The sequence below is a fragment of the Salvelinus namaycush genome, chromosome 40 (assembly GCF_016432855.1).
Source record: "Salvelinus namaycush isolate Seneca chromosome 40, SaNama_1.0, whole genome shotgun sequence".
Taxonomy (NCBI): Eukaryota; Metazoa; Chordata; class Actinopteri; order Salmoniformes; family Salmonidae; genus Salvelinus; species Salvelinus namaycush.
Genome location: NC_052346.1, coordinates 1,167,141 through 1,191,395, shown reverse-complemented (window position 1 = coordinate 1,191,395; position 24,255 = coordinate 1,167,141). Strand labels below are relative to the sequence as shown.

Here is a 24,255-nt window from a genome sequence, read left to right as displayed (position 1 = left end):
ACGGATATATCAATGAAATTGTGACACAGCTTGCTCAATGATCAGAGTTCACTCAGAAAATGATGACAGGGGAAACTTGGTCGATTTAAAGTAGTATCTGGCCAACGAGCATGCAGGAACATCAATCAAATTACTGAGATTTGATTGGAAAATGTAAATGTTCTCCACCAACCCAAAGAGGAGTTTCCCTTTATATTTGCATGGGTGTAGCTATTGTATTTGTTGTGCTATATTTGTCTTGTGACGTTTATTTGATAACAATTAATAAACTGAGAAATTAACATTTTATCACAATGGTTGGCATCTTTTTACTTCTATATTTCCTCCCCCTCTAATGTGTGTGTGTTGATGAAATCAGTAGCAATTAGTATAATGTAACAACAGAAAGACACACTGAACAAAAATAGCAGGCAAAATCCACTGGACAACGTTGGAGGCAGCTTATGGTAGAGAATTGAACATTAAATTATCTGGCAACAGCTCTGGTGGATATTCGTGGAGTCAGCATGGCAATAACACACTACCTCAAAACTTGAGACATCTGTGGCATTATTTTGGGTGACAAAACTGCACCTTTTAAAGTGGCCTTTTGTCCCCAGCACAAGGTGCACCTGTGTAATGACCATGCCATTTAATCAACTTCTTGATATGTCACACCTGTCTGGTGGATGGATTATCTTGGCAAAGGTGAATTGCTCACTAACAGGGTTGTAAATAAATTTGTGCACAACATTTGAGAAAATAACCTTTTTGTGCATATAGAAAATGTCTTTGATTTTCTATTTCAGCTCATGAAACATGGGACCAAGACTTTACATGTTGCATTTATATTTTGTTTTAGTGTGTAATAATTTAAATGGCATTTTGCACAGGAATAATTTGACAATTCTGATTTCAAAAGATTTACATATTTGATAGTCATTCCCCTGAAATACATTTTACTTTGAATCAAGTAGCTTGGTGAAAAATATTTTACATTAACAATATTTTATATACAATTCTGTCAACACTTTTTTGCAGACCTAAGTATAATTTTATGACAATCCCATTTATAACTATGTGATAGTATCATATCCAATGCCTGTGATATAGTCCAACCTGCCCTATGACAAATCCATTATACCAATCCTTCCAAAGTCTTGAGTAAACCGTCAACATCATAGCAGCTCCAACCATGTCTCCCAGTCTTTGTGGTAGTCCTCAATCTTCATACAAAACTCAATCTAAGCACATTCTGTTCGCAATTCTGTTCTATTATTTCTTGTCTTGGCCAGCTGGCCTCTTCTGCGAAATCTCCCACGTGGAGTTGGGGCCTCTGTCCTGAATCCAGAAAAAAAAGAACAACTTGAGTCATAATGAAGGAATGTCACCCAGTTAAACCTCATACTACAAACACTCAAGTCTTTCAAGCAAGTTATAACAGTATGGCATATTTTGCAATATCAGTTCATAGCTATGCAGGATGTATTTTTAGACAATAGATGGCATAAAGTTTCTAAGTGTTCAACTTCTTGGATTAGTTTTACTTTAAAACCTAAGGTTTTACTTTTGAGGAAAAATATTTCAAGTGTTAAATGTGATTTTTTTCTTCATTCAAATATTACTTGCCTAAAGGAAATGACAATTAAATGCTAAATGAGAGCTAATCCAGTGCTTCCAAAACGTTCTTTACTCATGTCATTCATATTCCATTCACCCCGCTCAATGTAACATCGATAGGTTTAGGCTTCTACATGATACTTGAATTTGCCCTATACCCATCATGAGGTTGCTACAACCTAACCTACATATGTAAGTTTATAACGTATTAACATAGGTGCACAGGAGTTTGAGAGAAAGGTGGCAGTGACACATTCAATACCGCCTTGCACACTCTTGCCTGCATCTAGTCCAAACATTTGTTCCATTTTACAACCAAAACAAGAGTTTCTATTGCAGGTCGGTCCATCCCATTTACTTACATTTAAGAAACGTTTTGCAACAGAATTGGCAGAAGGAATACACCCCTGATCACCCGCACACACAGTTCACTTTCATAGCAGCCACATACAAACCGCATCATCACCTTGCTCGATGTATAATTCCTTCTCGCATCTTACCTTTTCTCTTCACTTGTGGACCTTGGTGCACAACAGCTGTCTATGACCCAGTGAAAAAACCTCTCCAAGACAAATTTTCATAACATACCCGCTAACCGCTACACACAGCCTACAATTATCACCATATTAGTTAATGTCACAGTCAACATAGCTACTAGAAGTAACGCGTTAGTAAACCCGCTACAATATGCTTGGGTGTTATCGAGATTTTTATACTGTTATTCTGCCATTCTGGGATGTATGCTATTACCAGTTTAGCATACAAGGGGGCGCTAACAATGCAAAAAGTCCATTGGGTGTCAATTACCAAAATGCTAACAAAATTAGCACAAGTAATTTGCACAGTTTCTCTCGTTCATTTTAGCTTGTAAATGTCCACACTTTTGATTGGTAGGATAACGTGTCAGTTAATGTTGCAAGAGCTCTGATATGTTAGAGGACGTCCTCTGGAAGTTGCTATAATTATTGTGTAAGTCTATGGAAGGGGGTGAGAATCATGAGCCTCCTTGGGTTTATTGACTTCAATACAGAACCTGAGGACAGAAACTAGCTGTTCTCTGGCTACACCATGGTGCTACCTGAGAGTGCTGTTGAGGCTACTGTAGACCTTCATTTCAAAACAGTGTTTTAATCAGTTATTTGGTGTGAATATATTTAGTATAGATTTATCTAAAAAGGATAACTTTCTTAATGTTTCACTATTTTTAATGAAACTCACTGAGTAGGATCGTCTTCCCCTTCCTCCTTTGAGGAGCCTCCACTGACCTACACACACACTAACCCTTATGTGCACTCCCATAGACGCAAGGTCTTTCCGCAGGGTGTCGCAGGCCTTGAGGAGGGGTAACTTTTCGGAGCGTTGTCTTGGACTGGCATGGGCGGGCTCTCCAGGGGGCATGTCTTCCACGGACAAAGCGAAGGCCCGCACATCGCTACGGAAACGAGCCAACTGCTCCACCACGTTCTCTAGGGTCCCCGAAGAATCAACAGAATGAGCCTCCTGAAGATGAAGAGAGGTGAGATATGGAACAAGTAAAGCAGTTAGGGTTATGGTCCTGTGTGGCTCAGGTTTGTGGATTCGATTCCCACGGTGGACCAGTACAAAAATGTATGCACTTACGTGTATGCACTTACACTTAAGTCGCCCTAGATAAAAGTGTCTGCTAAATTACAAAAATGTCAAATGTAACATAAAATGGTTATAATTAACCTGATTTTAGGCCAATAATAGGTGCCATTTTAACCACAGAAAAAAAGTAACTTGCATCAAAAAGACAACATACTACCCCATACTACCAATACTGCTGGCATTTACATCAAAGAGATGGTGGCAATCGTTTATGGACATTTACCATTAAAACGGTGCAGACACACAATCATATGTTGCACTGGAATAAGGCCAGGATTCAATCCAATCAGTGGTAGATCCGTATAATAGTGCTTATTGATATTTAAAGTCTATTTCTGATTGAGCCGACATATGCTGCATTTACTGTGAATACGGTCTCCGCGAACATTGCTTTAAAAGGTGCAAAGCCCGATCGGATTGAACCCCGGCCTTAGTGGTGCGCTGAGTATTTGAGGAGATACACTCCTATTGTGCCGTCATAATGTCAGCCAGCTGTGTGTTACTATGAACTTTAATCTCTGACCTTTCTGTCCAGCAGGTCGACCCCCAGGACATCAAAGACTTCCCTGATGTAGGTGAGGAAGGCCCCAAACACAGCTGGGCTCCTTGGTGATCTGTCAGGCTACTCAGACAAGGCACAACAAGTAACAGTGAACCATTCACCATACAGTATAAGCCATCCCCTTATGAAACACAGGAATATCTACATGAGAAATTGTGTCATCTTTGTAACAATTCAATGCAATGTGTGAAGGTATGACTTGTGATTATGTTACATCTTATTCAGGTTAGTTGTGTGTTGACATGCTGAGACGTTGACTTTCTTTGCCTGAAACTGTTCCTCAGAGTGGTACGCTACATTTGTCATGGTTCTCATCTTGGACAGGTTACCTTAGTGACGGGCTGAAGATGGCGGTTCCCATGGTAAACAAGGCTCATGATGGCATTAACGACCCTTGGCGTATCAAAGTCATCTGCCAGCGCTCTGACAACGTTTGCTTTGGTTTCAGCTAACCTTGAAAACACAGACGCCAAGGAATTGGTCGAGGTTAATCTGCTTACCTTCCGAAGGACATGGGATATGGTAGGAAAATGAACTGTTCAACCTGACCTACGACACTTAAACATAGATAAGTGACCCACCTTGTGTAAAATATGCCAGTGAACGTATCACCCTGACAAAGGCGTCATCAGAAACAAAAATGGCAGTAATGTCTCAATGAACTGAGAATGCACGTGACTCTCCTGATGCGACGTTCCTGCACTAGAATGAATGTGTATGTGTGTATTCAATGCGGTACTACACTGCATATAAAGTATAATAGCAGAAAGGAGATGTAGGCCCTACCTTTCCCATAATGCCCCCTCCTGCACAGCCTGGCACTGCAGCTGGCCCCTCATGTAGGCCTGGGCATCATGGGTGAAGGCAGTAATGGTTGCCAGGGAGCTCTGAGCTTCGTTCAAGCTGGCGTCACTGTAGTCGATTGCTGCGAACAACAAAAAAGATGACCCCAGAGCTCAACATCACTTGAGTAAAATTAAAACCAGTTTACCATCATCAAAACAACCAAAAAGGGTTCACACCTGATCTGTATTTGGTCAGAAGGCAGAACATTCGGAATTCATTGGCGGAGTACGATTCTAGGAAATCCTACAAGTGAGAGAGATGAATACACATGAAGTACATATTACCTCAATTAGGAAGAATGAAGGCTTGTTATAAAACGAATGACCTTTTCTATAGTGCAAGCCTGAAACCATGTAATGATGTTTATTGATTTAAAAGTAGTAATGTACTGTAGATCAACACTTTACCTTTATCGATATATAATTATTCAAGGACTTTGACATTTTCTCAGCACTTCCTTTAAGATGTAAATGTCCTGCATAAGAAAATAAAGTAAAAGTAGAAATACAGATATGAATCATCTCCATCGTTACCCATGGAGGACTTGAGTAAAGCATAATCCATGTAAGTGGACATCACAGTCATGTTAATTATCTTTCAATCTAAATAAAACCGACTGAAACATAAAGAGACTCCATTGGACATGTACAATAAGAAGAAAATCATTTCCGTTTTGCTACGGTGTGCCCTACTGAATACGACCTACGTGTCACGGGACTGTGGAGTCCTACCTGAGTGCAGGAAGTAGTTCCCCCACTGGCCACACTGGTGGTAGGCCTCACACTGGGCGATCTCATTCTCATGGTGAGGGAAGGCCAGATCGACGCCCCCAGAGTGAATGTCCAGCTGACTTCCAAACACAGAGCTGGAGACCAGAGAGGTGAAAGTAAACCTTCGGAAAACGGATCGAAATGCATTCCCATATACTTTCAGCCCAAAGTGACAGACACCAGGGGGATTATTTAACTCCATACGGTGAACTCCCAACATATAAATTACATGGTGATAATAAAATGCATATTTTATCAGATTAAACAGAGGCCATGGTAGGTAGGCAAATATTTCTTGCTGTGACAGAGAATGAGTTGAAAACAAAAGCAAAGACATGATGATGACCTAAAGTAGCCTGGTTCCAGATCTGTTTGTGCCGTCTTGCCAACTCCAGTGGTCATTTTCATTAGCAAGACAGCACAAACAGATCTGGTACTATGTTAGTCCTAAATGATGAATATAGGGTTATTCTTCAATAACCAAGGGTTAGTAAAATGAGGTTGGCACCTGGCAATGGTGGAGCATTCGATGTGCCAGCCGGGTCTTCCCTTGCCCCAGGGAGACTCCCAGGAGGGCTCCTGCGGCTTGGAAGCCTTCCACAGGGCAAAATCTCTGCTGTCCCGTTTCTCTGTGTCCCCTAGGAAACAGTATGTTAAAGCTTAGTTCCTACCCAAAACATGTATCAGTTAGTCAATCATTGCCTATGGTTTTGAAAAAGCATACTGTAGTCTTCCAAACACAAAGGAAGTACACTCTAAGCTCGATGCCCTCAATCTCACACAAATTATCAAGGAACCCACCAGGTACAACCCTAAATCCGTAAACATGGGTACCGTTATAGATATTATCCTGACCAACTTGCCCTCCAAATACACCTCAGCTGTTTTCGATCACTGCCTCATTGCTTGCATCCGTTATGGGTCCGGGGTCAAACGACCAACCCTCATCACTGTCAAATGCTCCCTAAAACACTTCTGCGAGCAGGCCTTTCTAATCGACCTGGCCCGGGTATCCTGGAAGGATATTGACCTCATCCCGTCAGTAGAGGATGCCTGGTTGTTCTTTAACAGTAATTTCCTCACCATCTTAAATAAGCATGCCCCTTTCAAAAAATGTAGAACTAAGAACAGATATAGCCCTTGGTTCACTCCAGACTTGACTGCCCTTGACCAGCACAAAAACATCCAGTGGTGTACTGCACTAGCATCGAATAGTCCCTGCGATATGCAACTTTTCAGGGAAGTCAGGAACCAATACACACAGTCAGTCAGGAAAGCAAAGGCTAGCCTTTTCAAACAGAAATTTGCATCCTTCCATCTCTAACTCCAAAAAGTTCTGGGACACTGTTAAGTCCATGGAGAATAAGAGCACCTCCTCCCAGCTGCCCACTGCACTGAGGCTAGGAAACACTGTCACCACCGATAAATCCATGATAATCGAGAATTTCAATAAGCATTTCTCTACGGCTGGCCATGCATTCCTTCTGGCTACCCCAATCCCTGCAAACAGCTCCGCACCCCCGCAGCTACTTGCCCAAGCCTCCCCAGCTTCTCCTTCACCCAAATTCAGATTGCTGATGTTCTGAAAGAGCTGCAAAACCTGGACCCGTACATATCAGTTGGGCTAGACAATCCGCCACCATTGTTGCAACCCCTATTACTGGTCTGTTCAACCTCTCTTTCGTATCGTCCGAGATTCCTAAAGATTGGAAAGCTGCCGCGGTCATCCCCCTCTTCAAAGGGGGTGACAATAGACCCAAACTGTTACAGACCTATATCCATCCTGCCCTGCCTTTCCAAAGTCTTCGAAAAGCCAAGTGAACAAACAGATCACTGACCATTTCAAATCCCATCGTACCTTTTCCGCTGTGCAATCACAGCTGCAATCATGGCTGTGCAATCACAGCGTTTAGTACCTCAGCCACGCTCAAGGTACTAAACGATATCATAACCGCCATCGTTAAAAGACAGTACTGTGCAGCCATCTTCATCGACCTGGCCAAGGCTTTCGACTCTGTCAATCACCGTATTCTTATCGGCAGACTCAACAGCCTTGGTTTCTCAAATGACTGCCTCGCCTAGTTCACCAACTACTTCTCAGATAGAGTTCAGTGTGTCAAATCGGAGGGCCTGTTGTCCGGACCTCTGGCAGTCGCTATGGGGGTACCACATGGTTCAATTGTCAGGCCGACCCTTTTTTCTGTATATCAATGATGTCGCTCTTGCTGCGGGTGATTCCTTGATCCACCTCTACGCAGACGACACCATTCTGTATACATCTGGCCCTTCTTTGGACACTGTGTTTACAAACCTCCGAGCTTCAATGCCATACAACACTCCTTCCGTGGCCTCCAACTGCTCTTAAACGCTAGTAAAACTACATGCATGCTCTTCAACCGATCGCTGCCCGCACCCGCTCGCCCGACCAGCATCACTACTCTGAAAGGTTCTGACTTAAAGCACCGCCTTATCTCAGCTCACTGGTCACCATAACAACATCCACCCGTAGCATGCGCTCCAGCAGGTAAATCTCACTTGTCATCCCCAAAGCCAACACCTCTTTGGCTGCCTTTCCTTCCAGTTCTCTGCTGCCAATGGCTGGAACGAATTGCAAAAATCGCTGAAGTTGGAGACGTATCTCCCTCACTAACGTTAAGCATCAGCTATCTGAGCAGCTTACCGATCGCTGCAGCTGTACACAGCCCATCTGTAAATAGCCCATCCAACTACCTATCTCATCCCCGTATTGTTTTTTTCTCTCTTCTCCACACCAGTATTTTTACTTGCATATCATCATCTGCACATCTATCACTCCAGTGTTAATTTGCTAAATTGTAATTTCTTCGCTACTATGGCCTATTTATTGCCTTACCTCCTTACTCCATTAGCACACACTGTATATAGATTTTTCTATTGTTATTAACTGTACTTTTGTTTATCCCATGTGTAACTCTGTGTTGTTGTTTTTTGTCAAACTGCTTTGCTTTATCTTGGCCAGGTCTACCTGGCCTACCTGGTTAAATAAAGGTGAAATACATTTTTTTAAAGTATGACAAAAACATGTCACAATGAAGTGATGTAAACACGTACCAGGCTCACCAGCTGCATCTCTAGCACCCATAAGCTTGCCGTAACGGTCCCCGATGGACCCGATATCGAAATACACGTCCCCTGCAGAAGAATGAACACCCGGAATTCAGATCCTGCAACTATTTACAAACTGATCTTGGCTTGAGAAAGTAACAACGAGAATGTATCAACAATGACTTTTACATATAGACATACCTTGTTTTGTGGCATAGGCGTGTTCATTTCTGATGATGCCCTCAATGAAAGCCACGATTTGAGGTATATTCTCAGTGACCCTCAAGTACACAGCAGGAGGAAGAACCTTGAAAAATATAAATAAACATGCATATCTTTGCTAACATATCAAATATATGTGCAGTAATTAATGTATGCAGGGTAAGTACTATATAATACACAGCTAACAAAAGCTCAAATGTCTTCCACCCAGCAAACATTACATACTCACACACCTTCAGGGCTAACATGTCATTTTTAAATTCCTCCTCGTACATTCTGGCGAGGACTGTTGGAGATATGCTTTTCTGCAATGTCATCAAAAATATAATCAAAGTACGAAAAATACATCAATATCATCAGCATCTCGATTATAGGGTCTGCATTGGAGGTATAATAAGCCTACCTCCAAAGCTCTTCTAATGATTTTATCATCGATGTCAGTGATGACCATGACATGAATGACATTGATGCCAAAGACCCTGGATAGAACCCTCTGGATGATGTCAAATCTGACATAGGAACTAAAAGAGAGATTCAAGTTCAGCCGTTTGGGTACAGCAAAATCAACTTATGACATTTAATTTTGTATCATTGAAAATATACTTTGAGAGTGGGTTACCATGCATGCCCCAGGTGAGCATGGTCATAGACAGTGGGTCCACAGCTATACCTGCAGTAACAGTACAAATAGTTACTACCGTCAATACCCGGTCAGCAGCAGTAAATTAGCTATATGAAATCCCATGTTTTCCATACCAAGTAGCAATTCCTTCCTTCGCCAATACCAGTGGTTCTTTCTGTTTGGTGAGGCTGTTGTAGGTCTTCAACCCCGTGTCGTATCCTGTTGGTCGAGTCCATTTCTTCCCCACCCCTGTACATGATGCACTGGGTCTGAAGATCAGTTTGCTTGGTGACACTAACGTTAGCTGAATGTCCTTTGAGAAAGCATACCTGCATCTTAATTTCAATAGAAGCGGCCTAAATATTGTTATGCAGGGCCACATGGTTACAACTGAGTGCAAAAGAATAGGATGTACCTGGCGACGGAGCCACTCGTCCAGTCTCTTGTGTCAAGTGTGACAGACAAGTAGCTAGCTAGCTTGACAGTTCTCAATATAGCTAAGTAATGTAGATTAGCAGGCAACTCAACTGCCACTTCCAAATGTGTCGTTAAGTCGTCCGTTGTGCCTGATCGCTACCTCGACATGCTTCAATATTTGATTGTAAAGCCCACGTGCATAAACCGAATCTTGAAAGCTGCTGTACTCGGCGTTACAAAGTTGCATTCCGTTCACAACTAGCCTCGTACAATACATCCAGATCTCGCGAGCTCTTCTTCTATGATATAATAGTGGTCCGCAAACCAACGTTAAAGGTGCATGCCGCCACCTACTGTGCTGGAGTGTGTGGTCCTTCACGGTTTATAACGTTTCTAAATCCTCCTACCTAACGCAGTACTTCTGAGAAAATAAAAAAGAGCACTACTAACTTCTAATAGACCCTTCCCCCATCCACAAAATCCTTTCCCAACCTGAATGACCCTACACTTCATCCAACCCTCTCTTCAACATACTTACAAAAATAACAACATATGCTCCACCGTTTCACCGACCATACACTCCAGACACAAACCATTCACATGCTTGCCAACCACATGTAATGACAAGTTCAATGTACAATTTCTTAAGCGCAATCGAGCAAACACCAACTCTTCCTTCCATTTACATAAGTATTCAGACCCTTTACTCAGTACTTTGTTGAAGCAGAAATTGCTGCCACCACCATGCATCACCATAGGGATGGTGCCTGGTTTCCTCCAGATGTGACGCTTGGCATTCAGGCCAAAGAGTTCCAACTTGGTTTCATCAGACCAGAGAATCTTGTTTCTTTAGGTGCCTATTGGCAAACTCCAAGCGGGCTTTCATGTGCCTTTTACTTAGGAGTGACTTTCGTCTGGCCACTCAACCATTAACACCTGATTAGTGGAGTGCTGCAGAGATTGATTGTCCTTCTGGAATGTTCTCCCATCTCTACAGAGGAACTCTGAAACTCTGTCAGAGTGACCATCGGGTTCATGGTCATCTCTCTGACCAAGGCCCTTCTCCCTCGATTACTGTTTGGCCGGGCAACCAGCTCTAGGAAGAGTATTGGTGGTTCCAAACTTCTTCCATTTAAGAATTACGGAGGCTACTGTGTTCTTGGGGATCTTTAATGCTGCAGAATTTATTTTATACACTTCCCCAGATCTGTGTCTCAACACAATCCTGTCTCGGAGCTCTACAGACAATTCCTTCGACTTTATGGCTTGGTTTTTGCTCTGACATGCACTGTCAACAGTGGGACCTTATATAGGCAGGTGTGTGCCTTTCCAATTTTTAAAAAATACATTTTTAAAATATTTAACCTTTATTTAACTAGGCAAGTCAAGTAAGGTCAAATTCTTATTTACAATGACGGCCTTCACCGTCCAAACCCAGATGACACTGGGCCAATTGTGCACCGCCCAATCACCGCCGGTTGTGATACAGCCTGGATTCAAACCAGGGTGTCTGTTGTGATGCCTCTAGCACTGAAATGCAGTGACTTAGACCGCTGTGCCACTCAGGAGCCCATGTCCAATCAATTGAATTTACCATAGGTGGACTCAAATCAAGATGTAGAAACATCTCAAGGATGATCAATAGAAACAGTATGCACCTGAGCTCAATTTCGAGTCGCATAGCAAAGTGTCTGAATACTTGTAAATAATCAAATCAAATGTATTTATATAGCCCTTCTTACATCAGCTGATATCTCAAAGTGCTGTACAGAAACCCAGCCTAAAACCTCAAACAGCAAGCAATGCAGGTGTAGAAGCATAAAAACTCCCTAGAAAGGCCAAAACCTAGGAAGAAACCTAGAGAGGAACCAGGCTACGAGGGGTGGCCAGTCCTCTTCTGGCTGTGCCGGGTGGAGATTATAACAGAACATGGCCAAGATTTTCAAATGTTCATATAGGACCAGCATGATCAAATAATAATAATCACAGTAGTTGTCGAGGGTGCAACAGGTCAGCACCTCAGGAGTAAATGTCAGTTGGCTTTTCATAGCCGATCATTGAAAGTATCTCTACCACTCCTGCTGTCTCTAGAGAGTTGAAAACAGCAGATCTGGGACAGGTAGCACGTCCGGTGAACAGGTCAGGGTTCCATAGCCGCAGGCAGAACAGTTGAAACTGGAGGAGCAGCACGGCCAGGTGGACTGGGGACAGCAAGAAGTCATCATGCCAGGTAGTCCTGAGGCATGGTCCTAGGGCTCAGGACCTCAGAGAGAGAGAAAGAAAGAAAGAGAGAAAGAGAGAATTAGAAAGAGCATACTTAAATTCACACAGGACGCCGGATAAGACAGGAGAAGTACTCCATATATAACAGACAGACCCTAGCCCCCCGACACATAAACTACTGCAGCATAAATACTGGAGGCTGAGACAGGAGGGGTCAGGAGACACTGTGGCCCCATCCGATGATACCCCCGGACAGGGCCAAACAGGCAGGATATAACCCACCCACTTTGCCAAAGCACAGCCCCACACCACTAGAGGGTGTAAGGTATCTGGTTTTTATTTTGAACAAATTAGCAAACATTTCTAAAAATCTGTTCTCGCTTTGTCATTATGGGGTATTGTGTCAATTGATGAGGACATTTTTTTATTTAATACATTTTATAATAAGGCAGTAACGTAACAAAATGTGGAAAAAGGGAAGGGGTCTGAATAATTTCCGAATGCACTGTAAATACTTCTTCTCAGAGTCCCATCTCTTCTGCCACACATCTTATGTTTGGCCTCACCTCTACCCAGTGGAACATTAATATCAATTATATCTCGTTTTAAAGCTCTTTTGGAGAACTGGTCTACAATTTCATTCCCTTCCACACCCAAATGTCCTGGGTCCCAGCAGAATCTCACTAATACACCAATTCTCTCAATTCTCCATAATAACATGAATACCTCCAATAGTAGGTCACTCCTATTCCATTTACCATATGATAAACTATTCAATACATACAGCAAATCTGAGCATACTATAATTCTAACAGGTTACACTTCCTCCACCCACTGGAAGGCAACTATTATCGCCAACAGTTCAACTGAGTATACTGACAGTTCATCTGTTACTGTTCTACATATCTGCACATCAAATTCAGGAACATAAACGCCTGCTCCTGTGCGCCCACATTCTGGGTCCTTGGATCCATCTGTGAAAAACTTCCGACAAAGTAATTGTTAACCAGTTACCCTCTATCACTGACTTGTGACCAATTGTCTCTTTTCTCTACCAAGGCTTGATCAACAACAGGATCTGGGAGTAACCATGGAGGAACATCCCCTATCACCACAGAAGGGCCAACCTCCAACTCCTTCAAACCACTCTCATTAGCAAGCTTCCAACTGTCCAACTGTCCAACCAAAACCACTGCCTGTCTACTAGTATATTCCCAACCGTCATCTAGAAGTGTAGCAGTGGGATGCTCAACCTCACAGCCATTCAACCTAACCCAATAAGCTAATGACAATTTTTTACTCTGTATATCCAAAGGCATCTCACCTGCCTCCACTAGTAAGGCACATACAGATGTTTATTCAAATGCACCAGAACATATCCTTAAAGCTATATACTGGATTCTGTCCAGCTTCTGAAGCCAAGTCTTCGCCGCTGTTATCTCACGAGCTCACAACGACACTAGTCACCACATCACTTCACTAATGTCACAAACATGCCTGACGGGGGAGGAACTTAGCTGAGCCAACCCATAAAGTGAAGATTGTCCCAGACACAGAGTTTTACCAAACATTAGGAACACCTTCCTAATATTGAGTTGCACTCAATATTTGCCCTCAGAACAGCCTCAATTAGTTAGGGCATGCTCTTCAAGGTGTCTAAAGCGTTCCACAGGGATGCTGGCCCATGTTGACTTCAATGCTTTATGCTTCCCACTGTTGTGTCAAAAATCCTTCTTTAACCTGTCTCCTCCCCTTCATCTCCACTGATTGAAGTGGATTTAACAAGTGACATCAATAAGGAATCATAGCTTTCACCTGGTCAGTCTGTCATGGAAAGAGCAGATGTTCTTAATGTGTTGTATCCTCAGTGTATAATTTGTATTTATTAGGGATCCCCATTAGACTCTTCCTGGGGTCCAAACACACCAAAGCACCCACATTATATATAAAACAAAAGATAAAACAGTGAACTGTTTGTAATGAATGAGCTAAAGATAAAACAGTACATCACATAACGTCCCTACACCACCACATATCATATCACCTGATCACACTACTGAACAGTAGTCTAGGTGCAACAATACCAGGGCCTGTAGGACCTGCCTTGTTGATAGTGTTGTTAAGGCAGAGAAGCGCATTATTATGGACAGACTTCTCCCCATCTTAGCTACTGTTATATCTATATGTTTTGACCATGACAGTTTACCAACCAGGGTTATTCCAAGCAGTTTAGTCACCTCAATTTCCACATTATTCATTACGAGACAGAGTTGAGGTTTAGGGTTTAGTGAATGATTTGTCCCAAATACAATAGTTTTGGAAATATTTAGTACTAACTTATTCCTTGCTACCCATTCCAAAACTAACTGCAGCTCTTTGTTAAGTGTTGCAGTCATTTCAGTTGCTGTAGTAGCTGGCGTGTATAGTGTTGAGTCATATATGAATAGTCAGAAAAAATTATATAATTACAGCAAGCTGTAAAAGATTTACCAGAAAACATGAATGACGCCTTTACAAATAAACAACCTGAAATGGTTTCCTGTATTGTTTCAACAGATGTTCATCCCCAAATAAGGTCACAATTGTGTTGCTGTGTTTTATAATGAGTCATTTCTGATATTATTAGCATGTTATGTGGTTGTATGTAGCCTTTTGTAATGTGCATAATGTGCAGCAAAGTTAACGTTGCTCTTTTCACCTGATCTATTGTGGGTTACACAGTGGAGCTACACAATTAACATTCCATAGAATATTTATTTAAGATGAATGGCAAAATTAGATGGTTGTTAAAATATCACGGCGACGTCGCTCAATTTCTTCATCTCTGCATTACATCCTGGTATTTCTCGTTTTGAATAAAGCAAACAAAATGCTTGTTTAAAAATATATTTTTTATGAAGGTTGCCCTTTTTATTACAAGTGAAAAAAAAAAAACATTTTAAAAACCTGTGCTGATACTGTACATGAAGTCAGATGTGTTCTCGCTATATACATGTTTGAGACAGACATACACTGCCGGAGGCATTCATGCATAAACACAGGGACTATGGTGTGGCGGGTTGTGGATTGCATGTGGGTCAATCAAGTGTATGGGGTACATTCTGAATGGGGTCAGGACAGTAACAGTACATGTCCAGTTGATTCTACACTGAGGAAGAGCTGCATCACAACCTCCCCAAAATATGCCCATGCATATCACTGATCACGTTTACATGCACTCCAATATCCCATTGTTATTCGGGATACTCAAGTATTCTGTTTTTGACTCCTATAAACATCATATCCCATTTACAATAACCCGAAAAACCTTGAATTCTGGTTATGAGAAACCCGGATAAGATGCCTGGGATATGCTGATTTTAGACAGGATACTGTGGCATGTAAACATCTTATCCAGTTTACAGTTGTTTTTCACGGTCTGCGTAGGCTTAGTTTCGGAGATCATGGGTGTTGTGTGATGTTTTCATCTAATTGTCAAACAAATCACTTCAGAATGTAGGCTAGCTGAGCAGTTCTATCCACCATAATAATTTATTTTGCCGATGCTCTGTACTGGACCTTGTAGTCTACTGGCTTAGGCTACTTTTATCCCTAATTTAGATACATTTCTGCTTATAATTTCTGACATTTGGTAGGCCATTTATTTGTTAACTGTAGTTAGATACATGCAGGTTCTCTTCTGTCATAACTTGTTTCTCCAGAAGACTAAATAAAGTAGTGCTCACCAGAATAATGTCTTACATCAAAAAAGATTATGTATTAGTATTCTAATTAACACTGATGAAGTTGTATTTCGTTTAGGGACCGAATAAATGCAATAACTCCAAAACAGTGGAAAGATTGTTCCTGTGCGAAATGTCATCAGTTTGACCGGTTTTTACGAAATGAGAAGCTGAGAAAACGATGAAACAGGTTTCTGATAATACTTCAGTTAAACTTGAGTGCATATTGTACGTGGTTTAAATACTGTCTGCTTTCATATCTGCAAGTATGCATGTATGTATTACAATTATACACTTCAACAGTGTTTACCACTCCTGCTCTGAGGTGGGGAGAGAGGTGTAGAAGACAGAAAGGGAAAGAGGTAAGAACATTGGCAGACAGCATATGATTCATGAATTACAGTGCTACCCTAATATTCTCTCAGTTCATCACAATTGCGGTGTCTCCTTGGGCCCCCTGTTTATCTTAAGAGCGGGTGAGGTGGCGATGACGGGACTGGCTTCCTCTCTCACATCCAAACATACCTGCAGACGAGTGACAGATGGATAGAGAGAGAGCATGATTAAGCCTTGTTTTTTTTATTCTAACAGGGTCAGTCATCATAATCAGGAGGTGAAATGCTAAACTGACCTTGGATCATTAACTCTGGGACTACTACATCTCTGTCTGTAATTCAATGTAAAGCATCTCTTTAATAATACTTCCTGTTGACCCGACCAACTGACATCTCACCTATGATCATGCTGTGCCCTCAGTGTCAGCCAGTTCAGATGCGGGAGGGGTTCACCTAGCGCGAGCCCATAGCAAATTAATTGAATCGAATGTTCGCAGAGCCGGTTTTTACTGGAGTGATGCTTAGAATTCCATTAAAAATGTATCCCTTTTTCTTTTACCACTACAATCTGTTCGTGGGACGAAACTGGAAAAAAACTACTTGTGTAGAAAGTATCATCCGCACCTCGATGGTGTCAACTGTGCTTATGTCTCTGAAAGAAAAAGTAGGGAAAAAATAAAAACTTCTGACTTTCTGGTCTAGCGATCGATGACAAACGAGCTCGCTGCACACTTATATAATTACAAAGGTGGAGATTCTCCTGTTTAAAATGGTGCCCTACTTGAAAAAAACTTTTTGGCGAAATAGAACGGCAGGCCTTTTCATAGGAAAACAATGGGGGGAGCTCAGCGTTCCAAGGGCAAAAAATATTTTGGGGCTAGCATTTGATGACAACCGAGCTAGCTGCCCAGGCTTACATAATTAAAAAGAGGGGATTCTCATGTTTAAAATGGCGTCGACTTGAAAAAATATCTAAATATACACATTGCGAGATATTTTATGAAATAGACAGACATGCCTATATTTCCCCCATAGGAAACAATGGGAAGACTGCAGAGTTCCGATATTATTTTTGTTGTTTACATTTTAACTATAAAACAATGTGAGCAGGTCTCATTGTCAACAATAGCGAAGCAGGCATTGTGACGTTGAACAATAAACTGGGAATAGGACGTTCGGAAGGCGAGTTGGTACCACGGTGCTCAATATAACTAATAGGAGCTGGCAGGGTGAAAAATGCACTAAGGCCTGTTTTTTTTCGTGATTACTTCAAAACGACGGCAAGTAGCTGGGAAATATGGTCATATTATGAAACTGGGCTCCATGGCGGATGCAATTAACTAGTTTTTTATCAGAAAAGAACGTTGTTAAAAATGTCATGTGTCCAGCCTTCTATCTACACGGATTTCAGAGCACTCTCGTCAGTGTACCAGAGCGCAGAATAATTACTTTACGAGCGCTCAATACCCGTTGAATATTTCCAGCAGCACATTTACAGTCATCAACACTCTGGTTAACACAAAAACTGCCTTACCAGCTCTGCTAGGGCGAGAAAAATAGTCAGAGTGGTCTCATTTGTGTCTGGAAGTAGCTAGCCAGCGTTATGGCCGTTGTAAGGCCAGAACGCTCAAATCAACCCTACTCCTTGGCCCGAACGTCGAGTGTGCGCTCCGAGAGCGAAACGGTCTGAATTTACAAACCGACAATGCTCTGAATTTATGAGCGTCACGTTGTACAGCGCTATATTTTCTGTTCTATCCTAACGGAAACCCAGAGGGTTTTTCATTTTTCATGGAGTAGAAACACCATAATATTAATCAAATTAATTAAGCAAGTACCAGTCAAAAGTTTGGACACACATACTCATTCCAGGATTTTATTTATTTTTACTATTGTCTACATTGTAGAATAATAGTGAAGACATCACAACTATGAAATAACACTGGCCTCCCGTGTGACCTGCATTCTGTATTACAGACATGGCCTGCTCTCCCTTATGTAAGGAATTAGGCACTTTCCCATGTTTACTACAGTATGTATTGTAGACTGCACAGTAGCCTAATAAACAAATAAACACATTTCGTTCATAAAATAAAGATTTAAAAAATACTCTCTCAAAATGCAGATGTTTATTTAGTTATGGATCCATAACGAATTACTTTGGGAATAAATATCACTGATTTACAGAAATATTGTAACAAAGTTGTCTAATGAAGGCAAACAATTTAGAATTCCCCAATCCTGTAGCCTACTCCCGACAATCACGTTGTACAGCGCCATATTTTCCATTCCATCTTAACAGAAACCCCTAGGGTTTAGTTTTTCTTCTTTCTCCGAATGGAAACACCATAATATCAATCAAATTAATTTGGCCAAATTTCTTAAAATCAATCCCATATACTATGTTATTACAAGAAAGGTTTGAAATTCTCTGGTAATGCCAATACGGAATACTATAAAATGCTTCTCAAAGATGCCCTCTGGTGGTCAAACTAGCAATAACTTGCAGTAACAGAAAGAATGGCTGAGAATTGAATGACTGCCCCAGAATGCCGCAGCAGCACGCAAGGTGTACCGCAGTATGACACAACTTTTAAAGGAGGAACCGCAAATCAGGATGTTTCATCATAGACATAGATACATTCTATTATGGTTTTCTTGGTAGCCTATTGGTTTTCGTTGCTGTAGATGTTACTTTACGTATTGGAAAATTGTTTATGTTGAACTCATGAGCTAGGGGCATGATTTTCCATGTTTGAAGCGGGCCTGTATAGGTCTATTTATTTGGGAAGACAGCTGTGCATGGCTGCATCTCACCATAGTAGGCTGTGTTTTGGTTATTTGGATCTCCATTCACCTTTAGTTTACTGTGTTTCCTGTTAACTAACTTTATCGAACTGATATTTTGTTTAATAGACCTACTACTTTGTACCATTGTTTTGTTCTGTTCGCATTCGCAGTTGTGTCTGTATGCTAAGCCAAACATCTATTCTGTTTTTTTGTTGCAAGCATGAATAACTAGGCTATTACTTTCAGCATTTAGTTTGCATTATTTTGGTAAGACAACTGTGTGTATGACTGCATTCACATAAACAATTTGTAATAGGTGAATTGCCCTATCTATCTTGAGGCATATATTCATTACCAAAACGGCCTTGCTGTAGCACGCTGTACATTGGGCTGATACAGCGCAGCAGAGCTCAAATCAAACTTTATTTGCCACATGAGCCAAATACAACAAGTGTAGCCGTTACCGTGAAATGCTTACTTACTATCCCTTAACCAACAGTGCAGATCAAGAAAAATAAAAAATTTACCAAGTAGGCTAAAATAAAAAGAAATAATAAAAAGTAACAATAACGAGGCTATATACAAGGAGCACCGGTACCGAGTCAGTGTGCAGGGGTACAGGCTAGTTGAGGTAATATAGATGACATGTAGGTGGCGGCAAAGTGACTATGCATAGGTAATAAACAAACGAAGAGTAGCAGCAGTGTACAAGAAGGGGGGGGGGGGTCAATGTAAATTGTCCGGTGGCTATTTTTATGAATTGTTCAGCAGTCTAATGGCTTGGGGGTAGAAGAAAATTACTATATGCAAAGATATAGAAAACATGAAAGGCTATTGAAGCAAATGGCTGCATTTCCGATTCATTCTTGTTACATATAATTTAGTACAGTCATTAAAGTGAAATGGTGTTATTCTTATTCTATAATGAAATACTTATTCATGTGAAAAATCATTCAAACTTCAAAGAGAAAAGTTCATCATTCATGTAATGCTCCCTGTTGTTAGTGTTTTGTAGGTCAGTGTGTTATGGGTGACAATGTATGCTTTCTGAGTGAGAATTGTTGCCAGTGTTATGGTCGAACGAGCTTATTGTGAGACATGTATGAAGCGTTTTGGTGGTTTGATGCATGTTGGGAATGCAGACTATGTGAAGAGTTTTGAAAAAGTGGCTTCTGTATTGACCGATGCTTGTTAGCAATTGAAAAAAAATGTAACAGGTGTGCCTTCTTAAAAGTTAATTTGTGGAATTTCTGTCCTTCTTAATGCGTTTGAGCTAATCCGTTCTGTTGTGACAAGGTGGGTGGGGGTGGGGGTATACAGAAGATAGCCTTATTTGGTAAAAGACCAAGTCCATATTATGGCAAGAACAGCTCAAATAAGCAAAGAGAAAAGACAGTCCATAATTACATTAAGACATGAAGGTCTGTCAATATGGAAAATTTCAAGAACTTTGAAAGTTTCTTCAAGTGCAGTCACAAAAACCATCAAGCCCTATGATAAAACTGGCTCTCAGGAGGACCGCCACAGGAATGGAAGACCCAGAGTTACCTCTGCTGCAGAGGATAAGTTCATTAGATTTACCAGCCTCAGAAATTGCAGCCCAAATAAATGCTTCAGAGTTCAAGTAACAGACACATCTCAACATCAACTGTTCAGAGGAGATTGTGTGAATCAGGCCTTTATGGTCGAATTGTTGCAAAGAAACCACTACTAAAGTATACCAAAAAGATGAAGAGACATGCTTGGGCCAAGAAACACGAGCAATGGACATTAGAACGTTGGAAATCTGTCCTTTGGTCTAGAGTCCAAATTTGAGATTTTTGGTTCCAACCGATGTGTCTTTGTGAGATGCGGTATGGGTGAACGGATGATCTCTGCATGTGCATTTCCCACCGTAAAACATGGAGGTGTTATGGTGTGGTGGTGCTTTGCTGGTGACACTGTTTGTAATTTATTTAGAATTCAAGGTATACTTAACCAGCATGGCTACCAAAGCATTCTGTAGCGATACGTCATCCCATCTGGATTGTGCTTAGTCCCACTATAATTTGTTTTTCAACAGGACAATGACCCAACACACCTCCAGGCTGTGTAAGGGCTATTTTACAAAGAAGAAGAGTAATGGAGTGCTGCATCAGATGACCTGGCCTCCACAATCCCCCGACCTCAAGCCAATTGAGATGGGTTGGGATGAGTCGGACCGCAGAGTGAAGGAAAAGCAGCCAACAAGTGCTCAGCATATGTGAGAACTCCTTCAAGACTGTTGGAAAAGCATTCCAGGTGAAGCTGGTTGAGAGAATGCCAAGAGTGCGCAAAGCTGTCATCAAGGCAAAGGGTGGCTATTTGAATCTCAATATAAAATATATTTGGATTTGTTTAACACTTTTCTGGTTACTACATGATTCCATATGTGTTATTTCATAGTTTTTAGGTCTTCACTATTATTCTACAATGTAGAAAATAATACAAATAAAGAAAAACCCTTGAATGAGTAGGTGTTCTAAAACTTTTGATCGGTAGTGTATATATATAAATAAAACACAATTTTGGGGGCTTGCCTGTTTTGCATGTTATTTTGGCATTAATACGTGTCACACATCAGTTTACAAACAATGTAAAAAAATATATATATCGTTGAGTTAATAAAGCAGCATTACAACATGGTCTGTCTCTCAGTGCTTTCTGTGGTGGTGTACAATTATGTAATATGCAAGGGAGATATGTATACTGTAGCTAAGAAAGTAATACTAAGTGTATGTTGTGTAGTAAGCTGTTAGTAGCCCATGTGCCTCACCCTAATATGTATGTCTATTTTCACCAACGCGGTATTGTAAACGCATCGTTCGTGGCCAGTGTGTGCTTGTTTGCCAACTTTTTTTGTACAGCTTTTGTCACGATTTCCGCCGAAGTCGACCCCTCTCCTTGTTCGGGTGGTGTTCGGCGGTCGACGTCACCGGCTTTCTAGTCACCACCGATCCATGTTTCATTTTCGTTTTGTTTTGTCTGTATTACACACACCTGGTTTCAATACCCATATCATGTGCCCTATTTAACCCTCTGGCATACCTTTCTGTTCTGTCCGTGATTGTTGGTGTCTTAGTGGCTGTTGTAGGTGTTAGTTTGTATGTATTTTCCTTATTGGAATATTGCGTGTTTGTTTTATTGAGTAAACTCGGTTGTTTTGCTCTAGCCTGTGTCCTGCGCCTGACTCCATTTGAAATGTCCGTGATTCTGTCCGCGATTGGGTGCAGAGATGTAGCGGAGTCAGGCGTTCTGTATATAGAGTTCTGTATATAGTTGTCATCCTCAAAAAATAATACATTCTTGTAATGTATTTTGAAAATCTACAATAATGTCCATCAGCGTGGCTAATATCACGTCTAGAGATACTACAAATGCACACCCCTATTTCTAGGTGTAAAATGGAACAGACTCAGCTGGAGGCGTGGCCTTGGAACGTGAGGGGTTGTACAAAAGGTTGACCATAGAGGCGACAAGGTGACGCACACGAATGCATAGCCATGTGAGTTTGAGATTGCGCTCAAGGGATGGCATGTACTTTTAGGACTACATGCATGGGAAGAACAACTTGAAATAGATTTGACAAATGTATTTTGTGGTCTTTGACCTACCTTAAAATTAGTCAAGTCACACCTTATCCATCCAGGACTTCTACATCAGGTGGTGTCAGAGGAAGGTCCGAAAAATTGCCAAAGACTACAGCTACCCAAGCCATATACTGTTGTCTGACACACGGTGCCTTCTCGAATCAACAGGCGCCAAGACCGCTAGTACCCCCAAGCCATAAGACTGCTAAATAGCCAGACCACTAAATTAGTCAATTAATGGGTACCCAAAATCCAAAATATCTGCAATGACTCTACACACACACACACTACATTGTCACTCCCACACATATCCCTCACACATTAAGAGACTACATATGCACACACACAGACTACAAACATATACACTCATTTGCTGCTGCTACCCTGTTCTTATTTTACTCTTATCTATCCAGATGCCTAGTCACTTTAATCTGCCTTCATGTACATATCTACCTCAAGTACATCTGCACATTGATCTGGTACTCCCTGTATATAGCTCCATTCTTGTGTATGTTATTGTATTCCTCATGTGTTAGTTACTATTTTCTTTTTAAAACTCTGGATCATTGGGAAAGGTTCGTAATCAAGCATTTCACTGTAAAGTGTACACCAGTTTTATTCGTCGCATGTGATAAAATTTGATTTGATTACAGTAGTATCTCATGAAAGCACATGATTGTACATCTTCAGACATGATTGAGTTTGTATTATTAAATCCAACACAACCCTATAATTCCCATTAAAAATAAATGCTAGTTGCACAAGCAAGATAAGACAAGGTCATTCAAAAAAATCATTTAAACATTTTAGCAATGTCATAGAAGCAAAAGGGAAGACATGGTCAAGCACGCAATTTGATAAAACATTTATTTCAGAAGACCCAACAAAAATGAATCTAAACAGGACTGTCATAATTCAGTTTACAGATTGTCTACATGATAAATACTGTTTGCTCCAAGTACAGACAAGGAACAACAAGGTACAACAAACTCAGTAAAAAACACTTTTTTTGTGCCATAATAGATTTGTGTTGGCACAGAACCTACATGCCAAACACAAGTCATTTACCCTTTTGGTCTAACACACACAAAAAAAAAAAATAAAAAAAAAAAAAAAATTCAGGCATCGCCGACTTATCATAACTCATAATTCTAATAACCTGCATTTTAAGCAATACCATCACCAGACAAACTAGGATCAGCTTACCACAATCACATCTCTTGCATTACAACACAGACAGTAATAAAATAAGAATTTCAAATATCAAATACAAAAACGACAATGCTACAGTTGAAGACAGAAGTTTACATACACTTAAGTTGGAGTCATTAAAACTTGTTTTTCAACCACTCCACAAACTTCTTGTTAACAAACTTTAGTTTCGGCAAGTCGGTTAGGACATCTACTTTGTGCATGACACAAGTAATTTTTCCAACAATTGTTTACAGACAAGATTATTTCACTTATAATTCAATGTATCACAATTCCAGTGGGTCAGAAGTTTACATACACTAAGTTGACTCGGCCTTTAAACAGCTTGGAAAATTCCAGAAAATGATGTCATGGCTTTAGAAGCTTCTGATCATTTGAGTCAATTGGAGGTGTACCTGTGGATGTATTTCAAGGCCTACCTTCGAACTCTGTGCCTCTTTGCTTGACATCATGGGAAAATCTAAAGAAATCAGCCAAGAAGTCAGAAAATAAATTGTAGACCTCCACAAGTCTGCTTTCATCCATGGGAGCAATTTACAAACGCCTGAAGGTACCACGTTCATCTGCACAAACAATAGCACGCAAGTTTAAACACCATGGGACCACGCAGCCGT

The 24,255-nt window shown here is 41.0% G+C and overlaps 1 protein-coding gene across 1 annotated transcript; it reads right to left on the bottom strand.

The window, feature by feature from the left end:
• Positions 1–793: 793 nt before the first annotated feature.
• LOC120033595 (cysteine--tRNA ligase, mitochondrial-like) lies at positions 794–10,039 on the bottom strand. Its single transcript, XM_038980013.1, has 15 exons — positions 9,469–10,039; positions 9,332–9,382; positions 9,116–9,233; positions 8,946–9,017; positions 8,692–8,797; positions 8,497–8,577; positions 5,915–6,044; positions 5,368–5,501; positions 5,044–5,111; positions 4,813–4,879; positions 4,577–4,715; positions 4,120–4,243; positions 3,752–3,850; positions 2,881–3,099; positions 794–1,320 (listed from the first exon to the last, which is right to left on the bottom strand). The coding sequence occupies exons 1-15, from the start codon at positions 9,714–9,716 to the stop codon at positions 1,255–1,257; spliced, it is 1,722 nt and encodes a 573-aa protein (XP_038835941.1). The 5' UTR covers positions 9,717–10,039; the 3' UTR covers positions 794–1,254.
• Positions 10,040–24,255: the final 14,216 nt, after the last annotated feature.